Source organism: Myotis davidii, unplaced genomic scaffold (genome assembly GCF_000327345.1).
Source record: "Myotis davidii unplaced genomic scaffold, ASM32734v1 scaffold1, whole genome shotgun sequence".
NCBI lineage: Eukaryota > Metazoa > Chordata > Mammalia > Chiroptera > Vespertilionidae > Myotis > Myotis davidii.
The window spans coordinates 6,803,633-6,824,062 of NW_006294681.1; the positions used below are offsets into that span (position 1 = coordinate 6,803,633).

At 45.5% G+C, this 20,430-nt stretch overlaps 1 protein-coding gene across 5 annotated transcripts in view; it reads right to left on the reverse strand.

Annotated features, from left to right (window-relative positions):
* The window catches only part of RGS20 (regulator of G-protein signaling 20), a 42,688-nt gene that overhangs the window by 14,787 nt on the left and 7,471 nt on the right, over nucleotides 1-20,430 (reverse strand). Inside the window, exons 1-2 of one of the 5 annotated variants that reach the window (XM_015567442.1) lie at nucleotides 11,956-12,543; nucleotides 10,380-10,452 (exon numbers count right to left, since the gene is read on the reverse strand). The exons of 1 other annotated variant lie outside the window; for it this stretch is intronic. Coding sequence is in view for 1 of the 4 variants with exons in the window: in XM_015567440.1 (XP_015422926.1) it covers nucleotides 13,418-13,699 (282 nt within the window). In the remaining 3 variants the exon portion in view is untranslated. Of the gene's footprint in view, nucleotides 1-10,379; nucleotides 10,453-11,955; nucleotides 12,544-12,575; nucleotides 13,260-13,417; nucleotides 13,700-20,430 lie in introns of those variants that run through there. 3 more of the 5 variants (XM_015567440.1, XM_015567443.1, XM_006769080.2) reach the window with 3 other exon arrangements.

Here is a 20,430-nt window from a genome sequence, read left to right on the forward strand (position 1 = left end):
CTCAGATGCATTTAGGCAGTTTCCTCAACCTAGAACAATTCTCCAAATTAACAATGCAACATCACCATCGCCATCACCACCACCACCATCATCACTGCTCTTCAGGTCAGTCAAGGAAGTTGCAGCTAGAGGGAGGCAGGAGGCACCTGGTGGTGCAAGGGGAGGGGTACGTCAGGAGGCATTCCAGCCATAAAGAGGTATGGGGCTCCAAGGGCTGGCCTGGAGTGGATACTGTCAACATCTTTTGGCAAGCAGAGGCTCGGGTATAAGAACACCTGTGACCCTTGCAGCATGTGCTCAAACATACCTTGTACCTAGCAGCCATGTTGGCAATGAGTGACCTATCCAATGTTCACAACAGCCTTTACAGAATAATGTTCTCAGCAAAAGTAAAAGTGAGCTGGTCATGCAGACATGGTGTCCCTCTAATGGGACAGAGTAGGAAGTGCCACTGCCACCCATGAGGTGGTCTGGTCAAGTCACTGAACCTAAGTCCATGGGAGCCTTTGAATCTAACAGCTCGTTTGCAGGAACTTAGGGAATAGAGGAACAAGGGAGCCTCCAGAGGAAGAGGCAAATGAATTCAGCAGGTAGGACAATCCCCAGGGCAAGGCATCTTGTTTCTTTTCACAAGTTAGTGCATGAAAAAGAAGATGCAAACTGGGAGAAGCAGTGATATAAAGAGACTACAAAGAACGAATGTGATATGGCTCATGTGATGGAGTAAACTGTGTCCCACCCAATTCATATGTTCAAGTGCTAATCCCCAAACTTTGGGATGTGACCATAGTTGGATAGGATCTTTCAACAGGTGATTAAGTTAAACTAAGGCCATAAGGGTGGGGTCATAATCCGATCTGACTGGAAATTTGGATTCACAAAGACACCAGGGACATATACATGCACAGAAGGAAGGCCATGTGAGGACACAGTGAGGAGTAAGCTAAGGAGAGAGGCCTCAAAAGAAAGCAAACCTACTGACACCTTGATCTTTAACTTCTAGCTTCCAGACTGTGAGAGAATAAAATTTCTGTTGTTTAAGCCACTCAGTTTGTGGTATTTTGTTATAGCAAACCGAGGAAACTGATATAGTTAAGTATTAGATGATGCTGGAATATTGTAAATTTGGTTGGATATCACAAAGGTATTGCAGTTATTATAGGGATATTATATTATAGGGATATTATATACTTTAATTTTTAAATTGATTTTTAGAGAGAGAGGAAGAGAGAGAGAAACATTGATGTGAGAGTCAAATATTGATGGGCTGCCTCCTGCATGCTCCCTACTGGGGATTGAGCCCACAACCCAGCCATGTGCCCTGACAGGGAATTTCAACCTGCAACCTTTCAGTGCACCGGACAGTGCCCAACCAACTGAGCCACACCAGCGAGGGCTATGGCTATTATATTTTTTAAGTGTGCTTATCATAAGGTTATGTTTCTTAAATGTAACATTCATTTTTACATGAACTGTCTCTAATGAGTGACATCTGTGATGATGCTTCCTATCATTACCTCTAAATTATTAGCTGGAACTACAGAAACTCTTATGGGCAAGGCATCCTTATTTGATCACAAATGAGAGTAGAAACTCACCTAGTGCTGCAGAAGCCCCCTTCCACTCTGGTCCAATCTACTGGGGTTCTACTAACCCATTCTGTTAGTGTTGGGAACAAGATATTTGTGGGTTGAAGAACTTCTTTTCCACCAATTGCAGCATATGGGTCATGACATATGTTTATGCAAATTAGGGATAATAAAAATGTACAATGTGTTCATAAGTAACTAACTAGCCTTCTCTACTCCTCAGAGGTCTGTCTGGGCAAATTTCCCCTCTACATATCTCTCTCGCGCGCGCTCTTTTCTTTTTTTTTTTTTTTTACAAATTCTACTTTCTTTTCTCCATAGAAAATTCTCCATGATCCCTTAATAGATAATAGCATTGGCTCCTCAAACTTTGCCTTATGTCCATCATTAGTTAGAATTTTTCATCCCATGATAATGATCCTGTTATAAATGATATGAAATAGCAAGCTCCCATCCTATTCAAAGCTTTTAGGCTGTAATCTGAATCCCTGAAAGCCTCTAGCATCTGAGCTCTCTTACATAAAAAACCTCTGTGCATGCTTTCCTTCTGGCCCTTCTTCATTAGCATTTTGGGGGTTTGTAGACTGTCATTACGTTCGCCTGTTAGTATGAAAAACTGGATGTTGAAATGGTAGAAAACAAAAGGAACCTTAAATTAGATAGTTGGTATGGCAAACAGATTCCCCCAAAAAACTGAAAATAGAGCTACCATATGACCCAGCAATTCCTCTCCTGGGTATATTGCTCCTATAAGAACCCAAAAAAACTCAAAAACATGTTTTTACAAAGATATATGCACCTCCATGTTCATTGCAGAATCATACAGAGTGGCCAAGACATGGAGAGAATCAAGGTGCCTTTGGTACAGGACTGGATAAAGAAGTTGTGATACAGCCCTAACCAGTTTGGCTCAATGGATAGAGCGTCGGCCTGTGGACTCAAGGGTCCCAGGTTTGATTCCGGTCAAGGGCATGTACCTTGATTGCAGGCACATACCCAGTAGGGAGTGTGCAGGAGGCAGCTGATCAATGTTTCTAACTCTCTATCTCTCTCTTCCCTCTCTCCTTTCCTCTCTGAAATCAATAAAAATATATTTTTAAAAAATAATAAAGGAAGTAATATTTGAAAAAAAGAAAAAAATTAGATACTTGGATTTTATCTTCCATAGTAGATTGTCTTTAATTAGATTATTGGTTTGACTTTTTTTCTTGGGAGTACACTATTTCTCTAAGAAATCACATGGTTATTGGTTGAACTTTATACTTACTTTCATATAGATTGCTCCCTATAAGAACCTAGTAAACTCCACACTTACATTTAGGTTCTAGTTGAAAGGTAGGAAAAGATTTTCTGTAAAAGACTAGAGAGTAAGTAGCCATTGCAGGCCATATGGTCTCTATTGCAACTACTCAACTCTGCCTTATTAGTGCAAAAGCAGTCACAGACATCATGAGAATGAGTGAGTGTGGCTGGGTTCCACTGAAACTTAATGGACACTGAAATTTTAGTTTTGTAAAATGACCCTGCATCATGAAATATTATTCTTTTTAAAACTTCCCACCCAACAATTTAAAAATATAAAACTTGAGCTTCTGTGTTGGTGAACATATCCAGGTGCTGGGAGGATGGAACCCCCATTGATGGCATGGGAGCTCCCCCAGACCTTGTCCCATGTATGGCTTCCTTTGGCTGTTCCTGAGTTACTAATGCACCCCACTCCCCCTACACACACACACACACTCCAGGCAAGAATGATGAATCCTGCCAGCAGACTGCCTGCCTTTGGATTCAAACTGCAGCTCTTCCCTGCGTCCCCAGCCTGCTTGCCTACCTCATCAAGATTTGGGACTTGCCAAGTTTCCACAATTGTGTGAGCCAATTGCTCAAAATAAATTCCTGTCTCTATAAATAAAATAAATAAATGAAAATGTTTAAAAATGTGAAAACTATTCTTAGTGCTCAGGCCATACAAAAACAGGCTGTGGTCTGGATTTGGCTAATGTGCCTTAGTTTGCTGATGTCTGTAATAAATACATAGAACATTTTAGTAGATTATTTACAGTTTTAGTAAAGGAAGTGCACTTCTGGGTGGCAGTAATATCCCATTGATTATACTAAAGAATTTCCCACCACACCTCATGAATATTTAGTATACCACCGTGTAGCAAGCTACATCTCAGAAATACATAATCTAACAAATTCACATTTCTGCCTCTAGCCCAGGCCAAGCCCTTTGTTTCAAAACACACCAGTCCAATTGCCTACTTGCTGCCACAACTGGAGCTCTCGTGGACATCTCAGACCTTAGGGTCTAAAATAGACTCTAGATCTAGTCTCCTCTCCTTCCCCTTTTGTTTATTCTCCAGTCATCTCCAAGTCTATACACCGTGCCCACATCCTCGGAGTCACTCTGATTCCTCTCTCTGCATCTTACTCATTAGCAAGCTTGCCAGATCTCCAGAGTGGACATGGCCATACCTGCTCACTTCTCTCCAACTTTACTGCCCCTCCAGCTCAGTTTGACACCTTGCCTGGGCTGCTACAATGACCCCCAACAATTCATCCCCTTCTGCTCTACCTCCCACCAATTTTCCGCTATAGTGGCAGCCTTGAGCAGTTGCAATAGAGACCCACAAACTAAAATAATTAGTGATTTAAAATAGAACCCAGATTCTGTTAGTCCACCATGGCCTTCAGTGGCAATCCATGAAACCAGAATAACATTTCCTTTATTTTTCCCCCTTAACATTTACTTGTTACCAGAGCCTTCTTTCTCCAGTTTTTCAACTAATGCTCAGTCTCCCCTTTGTCTACATGGGCAGACGTAGCAGTACTCACACCTTACTGAGATTTAACTTGTGAAATTATTCTGTGGAGCAGATTTCAAGATTCCATTTTATCTACATCAGAGGTTGTGTGATGTGCCCAATGTCTCAAAGTATGCCCCCCTACAGACTTGAATCTGCCCAGGCTGGGATCCATCCACCACCTTTGCTCTTAACACCGCAGCTGCGCACAGGCCATGACTAGACAGATTTGGGTTATTTTTGGATGCCCATCAGGGGGAATGTCTCTGCAGTCCTTTTCCCAGCAGGGCTGCTGCTAATTAAAATGGACTAATAAAAACTCCAGTGCATCACCTTGCTTCCGCACTGCCTTAGTGTTCCCAAGACAGGCCTCTGGGGCTGAGCTGATGGGATGTTTTTGTCTGCTTGCTCCTAGGGTGTGTGTGAGAGAATTTTTGTTCCTCAAGGTTTGGGTTTTCTACAGTTTGTGCCAAAATATCTACTACATTTTAAGACCCCCATCCCCCTCGGCATGAAGTATTAAATAGCTAGATTAAATAGCTAGGTATGTTGAACAAACAGACCTAAAATTAAATTTTTTAAAAAAGAATTGACATGTTTAATGGTTTTACATTTTGGACTATCTATAGGGAATTATATCTATTTGATAATTGCTCTCTCTCTTTCTCTCTCACTCATTAATCCTCACCCAAGGATACTTTTTCCCATTGATTTTTAAAGAGAGTGGAAGGGGAAGGGAGAGACAGACAGAGAAACATCGATGTAAGAAGCACATTGGGCTGGTGGATTGAGCCTGCAACCATGGTACACCCCCTTGACTGGAATCAATCCCTTGACCTTTTGGTCCGCAGGCCGATGAGAAAAAACAGCCCAACTGGCATGGCTCAGTGGTTGAGCATCGACCTAGGAACTAGAAGGTCATGGTTTGATTCCCAGGTAGGGCATATGCCTAGGTTGCTGCTCAATCCTTAGTAGGGGGTGTACAGGAGGCAGCTGATCAATGATTCTCTCTCATCATTGATATTTCATCTCTCTCCTCCTCTCCCTTTCTCTGTGAAATCAATAAAAATATTTTAAAAAGAGAGAAAACAGATAAGAAGCAATATCTGAAGAGATATTGAATGAAAAATTACCATAATGATGAAAGATATCAATCCACAGACATAAGAAACTTAGTGAATAGGAAGAAGGTAAAATATAAAACCACACCTAGCCACATTATATTCAAATTGTGGCAAGCCAAAAACCAAGAGAAAAATTTTAAATCAAATTGTGGCAAGCCAAAAACAAAGGGAAAAAATTTTAAATCAGCCAGATGAAAAATACATGTTACTTTCAGAGAAGCATGACATTCTATAGAAACTATAGAAGTCAGAAGATAATGGAATGAGAGTGTACAGTCAAGGCACAGATTGGGATTTGCAACACACACACATACACAGACACACATGCATACAGATTTTGGACAACAACTTATAACCCAAATGTATAAAGAACTCTTATATATCAATAAGAAGACAGACAACACAATGGGAAAATGGGCCAAAGAAATGTAGGGGCAGTTTATAATAGGAGATATACAAATGGCTAAAAAAAAAAAAAAAAGGTGCTCAGCATCATTAGTAAGCATTAGAAATAAAAATTAGCCCTAACTGGTTTGGCTCAGTTGATAGAGTGTCGGACTGTGGACTGAAGGGTCCCAGGTTCAATTCCAGTCAAGGGCATGTACCTTGGTTGAGGGCACATCCCCAGAAGGAGGTGTGCAGGAGACAGCTGATCGATGTTTCTCTCTCATCAATGTTTTTAACTCTCTATCTCTCTCCCTTCCTCTCTGTAAAAAATCAATAAAATATATTTTAAAAAAACGAAATAAAAATTAAAGCCACAATGATGTACCTTTACACAGACAAGAGAATGACCAAAACTAAATGAATGGACAATTCTAAATGCTGATGAGGATATGAAGATTTTATATATTTATAAATATATATATAAATGAACGGTGTATATTCACACAAGGGAACACTGGACAGCATTGAAAAATCACAATACATGCAACAACAGTGAGTAATCTCAAAAGCATAATGCTCAGCTCAAGAACCCAATGCAAAGAATATGTACTGTATAATTCCATATCAGGTTCAAAAACTGGCCCAACTGAAATATGGTTTGAGAACTTATAAGAAGAGTTACATGTGGGAGGAAGCAGGAGGAGGATCTTACGGATATGGGCTAAACATATTCTGTATCTAGTTCTAGAGCAGTGGTGAGTGATCCTGTGCCCCCTCCCCACCAACCCTTGGGAAACATATGGCAAAGTCTGGAGACATTTTTGGTTGTCACATCTAGGGAGGGGTGCTACTGGCATCTAGCGGGTAGGAGATAGGGATTCTGCTAAACGTCCTACAGTGCACAGGACAGTCCCCACAACAAGGAGATAGTCAATCCAAACATGTCACTAAATCTGAGGTTGAGAAATCCTGACCTAAAGGATGGTTACATAGGGTTTACTTATATTAATCTGTACACTTTACTCTAAGTTAAAACTCCAATAAGCAAAGTCAAAAGCAATTCAGAGTAAAAAACACCTACAGCTCCTCACTGAAAGTTAGCAAACTTGTGTAGAAACTTCATTTCAGTTTTATGATACTCTAATTTATTAAACAGTCCCAATGATCTGAATTTTCCAGGAATTACATTGTCAGGAAGAACAAAACTTTTTATGGATAGCCCCCATTAAATGCAAAGAGGTATCTATGCCTTTATCTATAGCAGAAGATATATAAATTACTATCTAGTTATCACTAGAAATGGATAATTGTAGAAACACAAAAAGGCATAGGTTAAAGTCCACACATCGGGAATTCTCTTGGGGCCATCAGAGGGTAAATAGAGAAAAATATACATGTACCTTTAAACAGTAGTTTAATCTTGGTTCCAAGGATAATAACTTCTTACCATTAATTAGCAACAAATTAAGAAATGTATTCCCTTAAATCGCATTATCGCCCCACCCTGAGAAATAAAAGTCTTACAAAGGGTGGGGTGAGGCATAGGTTGCACCATTCTTTCCATTGTCTTGCATAAATGGAGCAACCAAATAAGACTATGTTGATTTAGCCATACAGCCCTAGGAGGTTAGAAGTGCTGGGTGTTGTAGCCTTAGAACAGCAGTACAATTTTGCATGAGATGCCATTGTCAAACATTAAAATACTGAAGTATTTAAAAAGCATTTTACAATTCAGAGTACAATTATCATTTTGCATGAGATGTCATTGTCAAACATTAAAATACTGAAGTACTTAAAAAGGATTTTACAATTCAGAGTAAAATTAAATATTAAGTAGATAATGAGCATTCCAAGACCAGAAAGTTTAACTGGCTTTACTAAGCATTGAGATAACTCAAGTAAAATATCACAGCTGGGCAACAGAGCATATTACTCATATTTCACAAATGATTTCCCAATGCAAACAGCTAGAATCTAATCAACTGGATTAGAATCAAGGTAAGTTGTCCTATGCATGCATAATCATGTAATATTATCTTCGGCACTCAGTCACATCCAACTTTATTGTAAATGGCTCCTGCAAAAGCCCACTCAATCATACTATGAACTGACTCACCCCATGCAGTGTTGTCCAAGCTCTTGAGCTGCTCAAGGTAACATTCCGGAACCATCTCAGATAGTGCCGGGTAGTCAGTGACTCACACTTATTGTACTAAATGCTAAGCTCTGACTCAGAGTCAACCCTATTAGTTGCTGACTGACACTGTATGTATTTGAAAAGAAGCTCACATTGTGAGTCACCTGGTAGTGCACTGAAAACCAATCCACAATATTCCCAACTGGACAGTGATTCACATTATAATCATTTTGGGCCCTGACTTAACACACATAATTTCAAAACTCAATTCTGCTGAACTGGCTTGGGAGCATGCTAGAAAATCACTCCCCGTTTAATGCCCTGCATTTCTGTCTAGGAACATGTGGTGGGTATACAGAGATACAAAGTCAAGGATAAGACATCCAGTTTATGCACGAAAGAAAAATCAAGGTTTCCTGCTTCAAGGATGCAGGCACAGTTCCTAGAAATGCCTTTTCTGGAAGACACCATTCCTATAAATAACTTTGCAAAACCACATACTCACTTGAAAGGCTCTGCCATGGAATTCCTGAACTGCTCATGTGAGGGCTTGGACCTTTAAGCCCCTGCATCTGTCTGTGTTAGGTGAATGTCACTGCCACATGCAGGAATGAAAGAACACTAGGATTATAGAAACTGCTATTCAAGTGTCTGGAATGAAACCAGTAACCAGGTTGTTGCTCTAAAATAAGGAAGTTTTTTCACGTCACTCTTGCTTGTCCACAAAATCTGGAATAATAAAATATCCTTCTTTATAATTTTTGAAGGCCTTTCCTGTAAAAGCTCTTTTTACAGGAAAGACCTTCTAAGCCGGTAGGAAGGAGATTTTAAAATTTTAAGAAAAGCTCAAAAATGATTTTTCAAATGTAAAACTGTTACAAGGGATTAATAGAATATGTGACCAAATGTATATTTCAGTGAGACCTTAAATTCTAATGCTGGCTCTGCCTCTAGCTTGATCTATGACCTTAGTTTACCTTAGGCAAGTCATGCGGTCACATCTTCTGCTGTGAGGGACCATGATGAAGCTGTGGGGCAACAGCAGCCACATCACTGCCTGGTCTCACTTACGTTGGAGATTACACGTTTGTATATTTTCCCGGATATAATACCTCTGATTTCCTATTTGCTACAAGTTCATCAGTTTGTAGGAAATCATCAGTGTGGTGCTGAAGGGCCCTGGGGAGTGACTCAGAAGATCTAATTCTAATGCTGTTTCAGCCCCTACTTAGCTGGAAATCTCTGGCCTGGGCCCTTGACCTTTCTGAATGTTTCCTCATGTGTAAAGTGAAGGAGGTGGAATTAGTAACCTGACTTTTATCATTTGGTATTCTTTTATTTAAACATATAGTTTTATTGATTTCAGAGAGGAAGGGAGAGGGAAAACAACTACCATGATGTGAAAGGCTCCTCTGACATCCCATCACCCCTTCTGGGCAACAAACCATTGAGGATCCACCCTGCAACCCAGGAATGTGCCCTGACCTGGAATCGAACCATGACCTCCTGGTTAATAGGTCTATGCTCAACCATTGAGCCATGCAGGCCAGGCAGTATTCTTGATATCAAGGGCATTTTGGCTAAAATGTTTGAAATGATCTTAGAGATGTCAGCATTTCTAGCTCCGAAGGTACAATATTTTCATGTAGATGTTGGGTTTTTATATAGACCATGTCCTAATGTGTATTTTTTATGCATATCTGTTTTTACAAAGTGAAATATATTCAAGGTTAGAGATAATTTTCTTAAAATGATGTTTAAATCTTGCATGTAAATATTTCATAACTATTTAAAAGAAAAAGGCCCGGAAGATGTAGAAATGCATTGTTTTTAAATTTAGGTACTGACATAGAAAATATTTACTGTTTTTTCTAGTAATTTTCATGATGGACATCCACTTCACTATATGCATTTTCCCCTTATCTGTTTTACATTTTGAAGTTTACTTGGTTAATTGAACATCAACATAATAATAGTAATAAAAGCTTGTGTTTGATATATACCAGAATTCTACTATATTAATTTACTGAATTCTGGCAGCTACCCTACGAGGTAGGAACTTTTATTATCCCCAGTTTGCTGATGACAAAACTAAGGCACCTAGAGGTTAAGTAACTTGCCTAAGGTCATACAGCTAGGCTGGAATTTGAAACCAATCACACAGCCCAGGGCTCCTACCCGTTAGGCAGTATTGCCTCTCATATGAGTTGCTGATATGTGATACCAAAGATGCCACTTAATGAAGAGAAGATAAACAGGATGAAGCGCCATATAAAATTAGGCTATGAGCAAAAAGTAAGACTTTACAGAGTCATTTTATTACACGCGCCCTTACCAAGTCCTGGGAGGGATTCAGGCTGTTTTGTGAACGCGGACGGTTGTTTAGTTAATTCCACAATCTGGGACTCCTAGAAGTGAAATGAAGGCCCCATATACGACTGTGCCCCCAGGAGGAGGGCTGACCATAGGACGGCTCGCCACACTCGCCCGGCAGTGCTAAGTCCCAGTGGCCAAGTGACTGCTTCTGCTACCCAGTGGGCGAGAGGAGTCCCTCCCACCCGACGCACCAGCCGTGGTGGGGGTGGACACAGAGCAATTGGCCTCCGCCCGATGCTGAGAAGCAAGGGATGTGAGGAGACGCTCTCCTCCCGGATAGAAACTGTATTCGCGGTCACTCCTCCACCCAGTGGGTCGCAGGTGGCGCGGCTGCGGCAGCAGCGCCCCGGAATCCCAGGCAACGCCTCCTCTCCTAGCTGCAGGCATTCCTCTCCTCCGCGCCCCGCCCGCCGCTGGGGTAGCTCCCGGGCCCTGGCACCTCGCCTGGGTTCTCCTCCAGACCCGCGCGCCGCCTCCCCGGAGGCCCTTCTCCCGCCCACTCCCCCAAACGACGGGCCCTGGCTACTCGCCTGGATTCTCCTCCGCTCCCCGAAGGCCCTTTCCCCGCCCACTCCCCCAAACGCGGGGGGACGGCGGGCACCCAGATCTCCCCCGGCAAACGCCCACCCCGCGGGGCGCACCGCCTCTTCCCAGGCCCCTCCCCTGCAGTAGTGGCAGGGCACTCACAGCGCACCCCGACCCCCAAAAGCCCACCTTCCTCCCTGCGCGCCACCTTTCCTTAGGCTCCTCTCTCCCCCACCACCCCTTCCAGTCTCCAAGCCTGGACGCCCAGACTCGATCCAACTTCCCAAGAGCAACTCCAAGCGTGCGGGAGAGAGTCAGTTACCCGAGTTTGTTCAAGAAATACACCCGCGACACCCGCTCCTAAAACGCCTAGGCGCGGGTTCCAGAGCGTCAATGCGGACACCGAGTCACACCCACCGGGGTCCGTGTGCGGGGGCCCTTTCCTGGCCCTGCTCCTCGGGTCCCGCGCCTGCGTCGCGTTCCCCTAAAGGGAGGTTCTGCGATTCAGGGAGTGTCTCCTCTTCCCTTCCACCTGCGCTCAACCAGCCCGCCTCCGGCTCCCGGCCCCTTCCCAGTCCTCGCTGTCCGGGGAGAACGCCCACGTTTCCACCCGCCTGGAGTTTCCCAAAGACACTGCGGGTGCCCATATGCATTTAGGCCTCAGGGGCTAGGCGCCGCGCCCCGCACCCACTCATCCACCCCGGGCCATAAGAGGCTGAAAACTGCTTACGCCAGGCAGACCCGATAGAACTTGATTCTGGTGGCTAGACTTCCTCTCTGGAGACACCGGCACACCCTAAAGCCACACACCTCCCCAATACGCGCTGACTGTTGAGCCCGGCTGTACCCGCGGAGTAGGCGACCGGCCCGCACCCGCTCGCGCCATGTGGCGGGGCTGAGCGCCCCAGGTGGGGGCCCGCGCGCCCGGCTTGGCCAGGGCCACTTCCCGGCCCCAGGTCTTAGGGCGAGCCCGGGAGGTAGACGGGAGGTTTAGGAGGCTAGGTACTCACGATTCCACCTTCCGCCTGGAGAGCCCGAGGGGAAGCTCCGGCAGGCTCGCCTCGGTCGGCCGGGCGTATTATTACTACTACTATTACTCTTATTTAAATAATACCAAACGATGTCCTTTCCACGTTCGCGACTGCTCTCTCCGGCTTTCCTCTTCCTCTGGCTCTGGGTCTTTCCTCTCGCCCACTTCTCCCTCCCTCTCCCTCTCTCGGCTCTGCCTCCTTCCCCAGCGGGTAATCCCAGGTCTCACCACCTCCCTCTGGCGGCCGCTCGCTCCGCTGCGGTGGGCGGGCGGGGGGTCGCCCCAGGCCCCACGCGGGACCCAATCCACGCCCGGACCGTAGCCGCCGTCCTTTAGCCCGGTATTGGGAAGTGATGAGAGTGTGGGTGCGAAGCAAGGCGGGCGCCGAGGGTATTAGCAGAGCCCCACTCTGTGATCCCTACGCTTCCGCGCGCAGAGGCCCAGCGAGACCCCAGCGTGTGGGAATGCGTGCTCCAACCTTGTGAGTGAAGAGGGCAGAGAGAGGTGCGTGTGTCGGGGATGCGCCGCACAAGGAGGGATTGCTCAGTCCCTGGAAGATCTTGCCGTGGATTGCCCCGCCTCTGGAGGGCAGCCTCCTACCTTCCCCCTTTCCCAGGGTGCTCCTTGGAGCGCTCCACCTCGGTGCGACCTCCGTCTCTAGCTGTCCCGCCCGCTCTGGGAAGGGGGCTCCTCGCCCACTCTCGGCTAGCGGGAGCCAGAGGCCCCACCTATTTGGGGGTGGGGGCGGGGCGGGGGACGACGGCAGGAAGGGCTATCTCCGGGCTCCGGATCCTGCCGAGACCCTCCGCAGCCTCCCTCCGTTCCCAGGGGACTCCAGAATCAGGGATAAAAGAGGGGTGGGGGCCCGAGAGCAGAGGAGGAACCTGTGGCCAGCTCTGCGGGCACGGATCGCCGAGCGTCCCTATGGTCCCCAGGTTGCCCTCGGGAGCGAGATGCAGTTGGGCTGCCGGGGCCGTGCGCCCGAGCCCCAAGGGCTAAACTGAAGCTGGAAGCTGACCTGACACAAAAATAACATCACGTCATTTCCTCCCCGGCCTCTCCAGCCCGCAGCAGCCGGAGGGCAGGGGAGTGGGCTTGCAAGAAGGGGGCGGAGGCCCCTTTGAGGGAGGCTGGGAGGAGGGGGAGGAAAGCGGCGCGCCGAGAACCAGAGTTTGAGAAGCAGCCTCAGGAAGGATCAGGGCTTCCTCCCTCTTCCAAGGACCCTGGAAGTCAATGGCCCAGGAAAAAAGTAGCTCCGAGGGTTTCCTGAGGGAGGGGTGTCTGGCGAGTCACCGGCGACTTTTCCTGGAACGTGCTCAGCCTGTCTCTGCTTGCTGGCCTGGCCGGAGCCCCTGTTGGACCCGCGTGGAGTGGCTCAGTGGGGGTTAGGAAGGAGCTGGGAGGAGGCCAGGGTTGGGCACGGTGGAGTCAACGGTACTCACGGGCATGGACGAGCGCTGCCCAGCGCTGGCATCCTCTTCCCGGGGCGAGCGTCCCCCTGAGGGTCGGCCAGGCAGTGTCAGAGCTGCCCAGAGCAGGAGCGAGAGGCGCCCGCGCGCGGGTCCAGCGGCTGGCAGGGAGGGAAGCAGGAGAGAGAAGTCCGGGCGCCGCTGGAGAGCCTCAGGAGGGGGTCTCCGCAGCAGGTGAGAGAAGAGCCGAGCGAGGTTGGAGAGCGTGCTAGACAGGAGGCTGAGCCGCTTCGGGGCAGTGCGTGAATCTGGGGTCTGTGCAGGGCCGAGAAGGGAAGGGCGAGAGGTGGGGGACGGAAACAAACCCAGCGCACCGTTACTGATGGGCCCAGCCAAATACAGGCCGGAGAAAACGTGCACTGGGTGCCATTTATTACAGCACTAGAGGCCCGATGCACCAAATTCGTGCAAGGGGCTTGGCCCTGCAATCCCAGCTTCGTCTGGAAGGACGTCTGGTAGGTCGCTCGGCTGTTCGGTCTAATTAGTATATTAGCTCTTTATTATATAGGATTACTTTGGGGATGCTAGAGAAGGTTGGTGAGAGCAAAAGGAAAGGTCTTTCCCCTTCCTTTCCTTTCCCCACTTTCTTCCCTCTTTCTTCACTTCCCTCTCTCCCTCCTCCCCGCTTTCTAACTCTGCACTATTCAAAGTGTGGTCCTGGGAGCAGCAGCTTCGCTAACAAGGACTTGTTAAAAATGCAGAATCGTTAAAAATGCAGAATCGTGGACTCTACCAGATCTACTGCATCATTAACATTCTCAGGAGGTTCGGTAAATGTGAAACGCTGTGTATAGAAGGGTCTGTGTGCACATCTCTTGATTCTTTAGAATTTGGGTGAAAATCTCCTAGTTCACTTTTGCAACGCTTGTTCTTCTATCTCTCATCCCCCCTCTCTCTCTGTCCTTTTCCATGTAGAACTCTACCATCCAGAGGTACAGAGATGGAACTGGTTACCAATTTCCATTGGGAGAGGGGTCTGGGATTCCAGACCCACCTTGTGCTGGAGGGAGAAAGGGCCTGGCTGAACTGACTTTGGCTGTGCTGGGTGGGGTCGGTGGGATGGCAGACCAGACCTGTGCTGGGGCCCTTAGGTGTACACGCTGCAGGCACTCTTCACACACTTGGTGTGTCCATCTTATTCTCCGGAACACAGGCCTTTCCACCTTCCACTTGTTGCTCAGGAGACCTAAGCGGCCAGGGTGAAGATAAGATCCTTACTTTTTTTCCCCCTTGGAAAGTAGAGGGAAGCGTTAATTTAGAAGTTAGAAGTCCAGGGTCCTGGGCTCAGACTTGCAACCAACTTGACCAAGGCCAACTTTCCTCACCTTGGGAAAGTCTCTTTACCCTTTGAGACTATCTGGTTCATTTATAAAGCAAAGGGATTGAACTCGGCGGTTTTTTAAGGTCACCTGCCTTATCTAGGCTCTCATTTTTGAAAAGCTCTCAGGACTTCTTGGTCCACTAACATTTAGTGAAGTTTCAGACCGGAATCTTGCTCGGCCAATCCAAACAGCCTCCTCAAGCAAAACAAAAAGGCACTTTAATCTGATTGTGAAAAGCTGGAGTGGCCCTTGCCAAGAAAAATGGAGATGGAGGAGGGAAGCGGGGAATAAAAGTGACAGGAAGGCTGGGCTCGCGCGCGGGGGAGAGGCGCGCGTGGCGTGGCGCGGCGCGGTCTCCAGGTCACAGCGGCCGCTCTCCAGGGTCCTGAAGACGGCTTGGCGCGGTTCCACCTCTCTGCAGTCGCCAAGTCCCCCATGTTTTCTTTCCTTGGTGGAAGTTTTGTGGGAAGCGATTGTCAAGAGGGAGGGAGGAAACCTAGCAACCCATTCTCATTCATGAGGCCCTTTCTGGGAAGCTGCCTAGCGCGTTGGCTGATTTGTCTTTACTTCGTTTGTATGCGCCCTGGGAGAGACTGGAGCTCGGTTTGCATTTCCGAGTAAGTCCCTACTGTTTGATTTCCCCTCATTACTTTTTCCTGGAGAATGAGGTCGTTCTCCTAGTATTTTCATTCTTCTCGTCCCCTCCCCCGCTTTCTGGCATTGCTGGGAGCTCCGGAGGCGGGACAAGAGCGATTCCGAAAATGTCTCAGAGCCTGCCTTGGTGCCCAGCGTTCATCTCAGGAGGACAAGGGATTCGCCCCTTTGGCTGGGGTTTGGGGTAAGGGTCAGCTGACCCCAAACGAGCTCGGCTGCTTTGGGGCCGCTGGACCTGGGAGGGTCGCGGCTAACCTGGTGCGCACCTGTGGGATTTGGGGTGGAGGATGTGAGGGTGGCAGGCCAGCGGCAGTAGCTGTGAGTGCCTCGCTCGAGCGCTGTGCCACGCGGCCTCACTAACCTCAGTGAGGTGGGCAATGGGCGACTCTAAGACAAGGAAGTTAAGAGAGGGTCAGCTCATTCCCCAGCGACTCAGAGCTTGACTGAGCCTTCCCATGACCTTCCCGACCGGCCATCACACAAGGGCTTGGACAAAGCAGGAAACGCTGAAAGTGAGCGGCAGGTACACTTCTTCCACACACGCCTGCCTCCACGAAACCTTCCTGGGCCTTTCGTGGGTCCCTGAATTTGCGTCTCCATCTCTGTTTCCAAATGGTTTTGTGAAAATGTGTGAAGCTGTATTCTGACTCCTCCCTTCTCCTCTTGCCCCAGCCCTTCTTTCTAAATTCAAGACAGAGACACTAGTGAGGGAGATGGAGGAAATGTCCAGGCAGAATTACAATCCCAGACTCAGTCCCAGAAACCCAAAGTCCAGGCTCCTTTGCTCTTCAGGAGACATTCTCCTTTCACCCTTCCCTAGATTGATCTTTCCTCTCCGGATCAGCAGCCTCTCCCCTATTCTGGCTCTCATTAGTGGGGGTGTGACAATCCATTTACTTCTTTTGGCCCTTCTAGCAAGGGCAGAGCTACCCCGTATTAACGCAGCCACAAAGTCCTACCTGGGCCAATTTATCTGAGGAAAGACCTGCATCTGCCCTCGATGCTGATCTTTCCTTTCCTTTAGGTCTTTCGATTCTAGGTGACAGTCTGAGGATTTCAAAGATATTAGCTACAAGAAAGAAAAAAGGAAAAAAAAGAATCATCCTGGAATCTGTGTCCCTGAAGGCACTGGTCCTTAGGGATCAGATGACTTAGGGAATACCTTGTTCTGATGGAATGTTCGCTTCCCTGATCAATCATGTTGGCTATCGGACCACGCAGAGCAGAAAAACCACAGTGCCCCAAGTCAATACAAACAAAGTCTCATCTCTTGAAAGGCACATTGAAAGTTTTCATTTACTCCTAAATAGTACCATTTCTTAAAGGAAGCATCCTTAATGGAGGACAGTGGGCCTCTAATCTAGCATGACTGGTGTCCTTAAAAGAAGGGGGAAATGTAAACACAGAAATGTACATGCGAAGGTGGAGGCAGAGGTCACAGGGGTGCATCGACAGGGGAAGGAATGTCAAAGATTGCCAGCAGCACCAAAAGCCAGGAAGAGGCATGGGATAGATCCTCCCTCAAAAGGTATCTGGCGACAAGACTGAAACGTGGAAACCCCAACTGAGTGTTCAACCTCCTGACTTGCCCTACAGATTTCAGACTTGCCAGCCTCCAGTATATTCTATTTGTTCTGGTTCTCTGGAGAACCTTGACTAATACACTCTATTATAGGTTTTATCATCTTTTACCTGGACTATTAGGATAGCCTCATAACTGGTACTTCTTCTCCTTTGCCTCATTCTCCCTTGTAGTACAGTCTCAATGCTGAAGCCAGACGTAGCCTTCAAAACGTAGGTCAGATGATGGCACTCTACAACTTCAAACTTTCTATCGTCTTCTTATTTCAGAGTAAAGTCCAAAGTTCTTACACTAGCCCTCAAGGCACTATGTGAATGGTCCCACCCTACCTCTAAGATCTCCTTTTCTATACAGCTATCACTATAATATTGGTTTTCCACTATTGCCATCTGACATACAATATATTCACTTGTTTATTTGTATAATTTTGTTCATTGCTATATCAATAATGCCTAGAACAGTGCTTGATTCTAAACAAAATGCTCAATAAATATTTTTTTTGGACAAATGAATTAATAAACTCAAATATCATCAGCTATAAAAAGGAATGGAATTCTGATGCATGCTACCACATGAACGAACCTTGAAAACATTATACTAAGTGAAAAAAGCCAGATACAAAAGAACAAATATTGGCCCTGGCCAAGGTCTCCAGTTCGATTCCCAATTAGGGCATATGCCTAGGGCTCAATCCCTGGTGTTGATCCATGTTTCTCTCTCTCTCTCTCAAAATCACTGGGAAAAATATCCTCAGGAAAGGCTTAACAACAACAAAAATATTTTTTTTAATCAGAAAAAAAGAATAAATATTGTGATTCTATTTATATAAGGCACCAAAATTAGGCAAATTCATACCAGGTAGAAGGCTGGGAGGAGAGGAGAATAGGGAGTTATTGTTTAATAGATGCAGAATGTTTGAATTAATGAAAAGGTTGTGGAAATAGATGGTGGTGATAGTTATATAACCTTATGACTGTATTTAATACCACTGAATTATGCACTTAAAAATAGTTAAAACGGTAAATTTATGTTATTTAATATGATACTCAAAACTCTTCAAGGTGTGAGCTTTGCAAAGTTATTACAGTGTTATTGACTATATCCCCATAGCTTATTTTTTATAACTGGAAGTTTGTACCTCTTATTTCCCTTCACATATTCTCTTTTTAAATATATATAATTGATTTTAGAGAGGAAGAGAAAGGGAGAGAGAGAGATAGAAACATCAATGATGAGAGATAATCATTGATCAACTGCCTCCTGCATGTGCCCTACTGGGGATCAAGCCTGCAACCCAGGCATATGCCCTTGACTGGAATTGAACCTGGGACCCTTCAGTCCACAGGCCAATGCTCTATCCACTGAGCAAAACCAGCTATGGCTTCCCATTTACATTTTCCACTCATTCCTCCACCCCTTCTTCTCTGGCAACCATCAATTTGTCTTCTGTATTTATTAGTATCTTTCTATGTTGTTTTGTTTATTCATTTGTATTATTTATTAGATTCCATATATGAGTGAAATATACAGTGTTTGTGTTTCTCTGTCTCTCTAGGTCCATCTATATCGTTGCAAATGACAAGATTTCATTATTTTTTTTATTGCTGAATAATATTCCATTATATAGATGGGATATATAATGGAATATAGGTATACAATTTATATATATTACATCTTCTTTATCCATTCATCTATCAATGGCCACCTACGTTGCTTCCATATCTTGGTTACTGTAAATAATGCTGCAGTGAATACAGTGGTGCATATATCTTTTTAAATTAGGGTTTTCTTTTTCTTTGGCTAAATACCCAGATGTAGACTGCTGGATCATATGGTAGTTCTATTTTTGTATGTTTGAGGACCTTCAAATCTGTGTTCTTTCTTCTGTAACATTGTGTATCTCCAGAGATCAGGAAGGGGATTATTACAGCAGAGGCTAACCCCCAGAGAGAGCTCCAGACACAGCCTGCCTCCCCAAGCATGCACTTAACAACACGCTCATGGTGACTTCCCCAGCTCTCTTAATTAAATCACAGCAGCCTCCTAACACTTCCTGCTGTGAGCCTACACAGCGCCTATGTCCACTGTAACCTTTCCCCATTCTGCAGATGGAGTGATCTTTCCAAAAGGCAAATGTGATCATGTTACTTTTCTCCCCTGTGAATTGGCTCCTTATTTCTCTACAGGATTTAGTATGGCATAAAGACCTTTTCTTGATTTGTTGATCTGCTCTCTGTTTACTTACCCACATTTCTCACTATTCCTTTGGACTCAAAGCTCCAATCATACGAAGGTTCATTCAGTTCCTGAAATCCTCTTGTTCATTGTCATTCTAGGCACTTTGTGTAAAACTGCTCCCTCTGCCCAAAGCACACCCCTTTCCCAATCTGCTCCCCCTCTTCTCTCCCAGGGCAATCTCCCATTTGGCCCTCAAGCCTTGGCTGGGCTGCCATTTCCTTCGGCAGCCTCTCCCAAGCTGGCTTAGCTGCCTGAGTGTTTTTTCTTAGCCTAACACTACCTACACTGTATTGTAGCGTCTGATTGCTCATTAGACTAAGCCAGCCGTGGGCAAACTACGGCCCGTTTGAAATGAATAAAACTAAAAAAAAAAAAAAAGACCGTACCCTTTTATGTAATGATGTTTACTTTGAATTTATATTAGTTCACACAAACACTCCATCTATGCTTTTGTTCCGGCCCTCCGGTCCAGTTTAAGAACCCATTGTGGCCCTCGAGTCAAAAAGTTTGCCCACCCCTTCTAAGCCCTGTATCAAAACTTTGCCTTATTCAGAACTGTCTGTCAAAAGCCGTGACACAGTGTGTACTCAATTTTTGTTATATGAACGAATTTAGAAAGAACATGATCTGGAGTTGATAATTATTAAAGCTGAGTAATGGATACAGAAGGTTTTATTATGCTATTTTTCTTCACTTTTATGTATATTTGACATTTTCCATAACAAAAAGATTTAAAAATATATTTTTTATTGATTTCAGAGGTGAAGGGAGAGAGAGATAGAAACATCAATGATGAGAAAGCATCACTGATCGGCTACCTCATGCAGGCCCCACACTGGGTATTGAGCCTACAACCTGGGTATGCGCCCTGACCGGGAATCGAACCATGTCCTCCTGGTTCATAGGTAGATGCTCACCCACTGAGCCTTGCTGGCTGGACCATAACAAAAAGACTTTTCATAACCCATTATTTTAAGCACTGTATCTTATCTCTTCTTAAATTCCAATAGATAAGAAACTGTGAAGCCAAAATAGTGTTTCATAAATGAATATTAAAACATAAATACAGGCTCAATTGTATACCCATTGAATATTCCCATATGAGTCACGCACACTTAAAAGGGGGCTGCATGTATTTTGGTGAATGGAGTGAACAATTAAAAGATGATAAAATATATATATATATATAT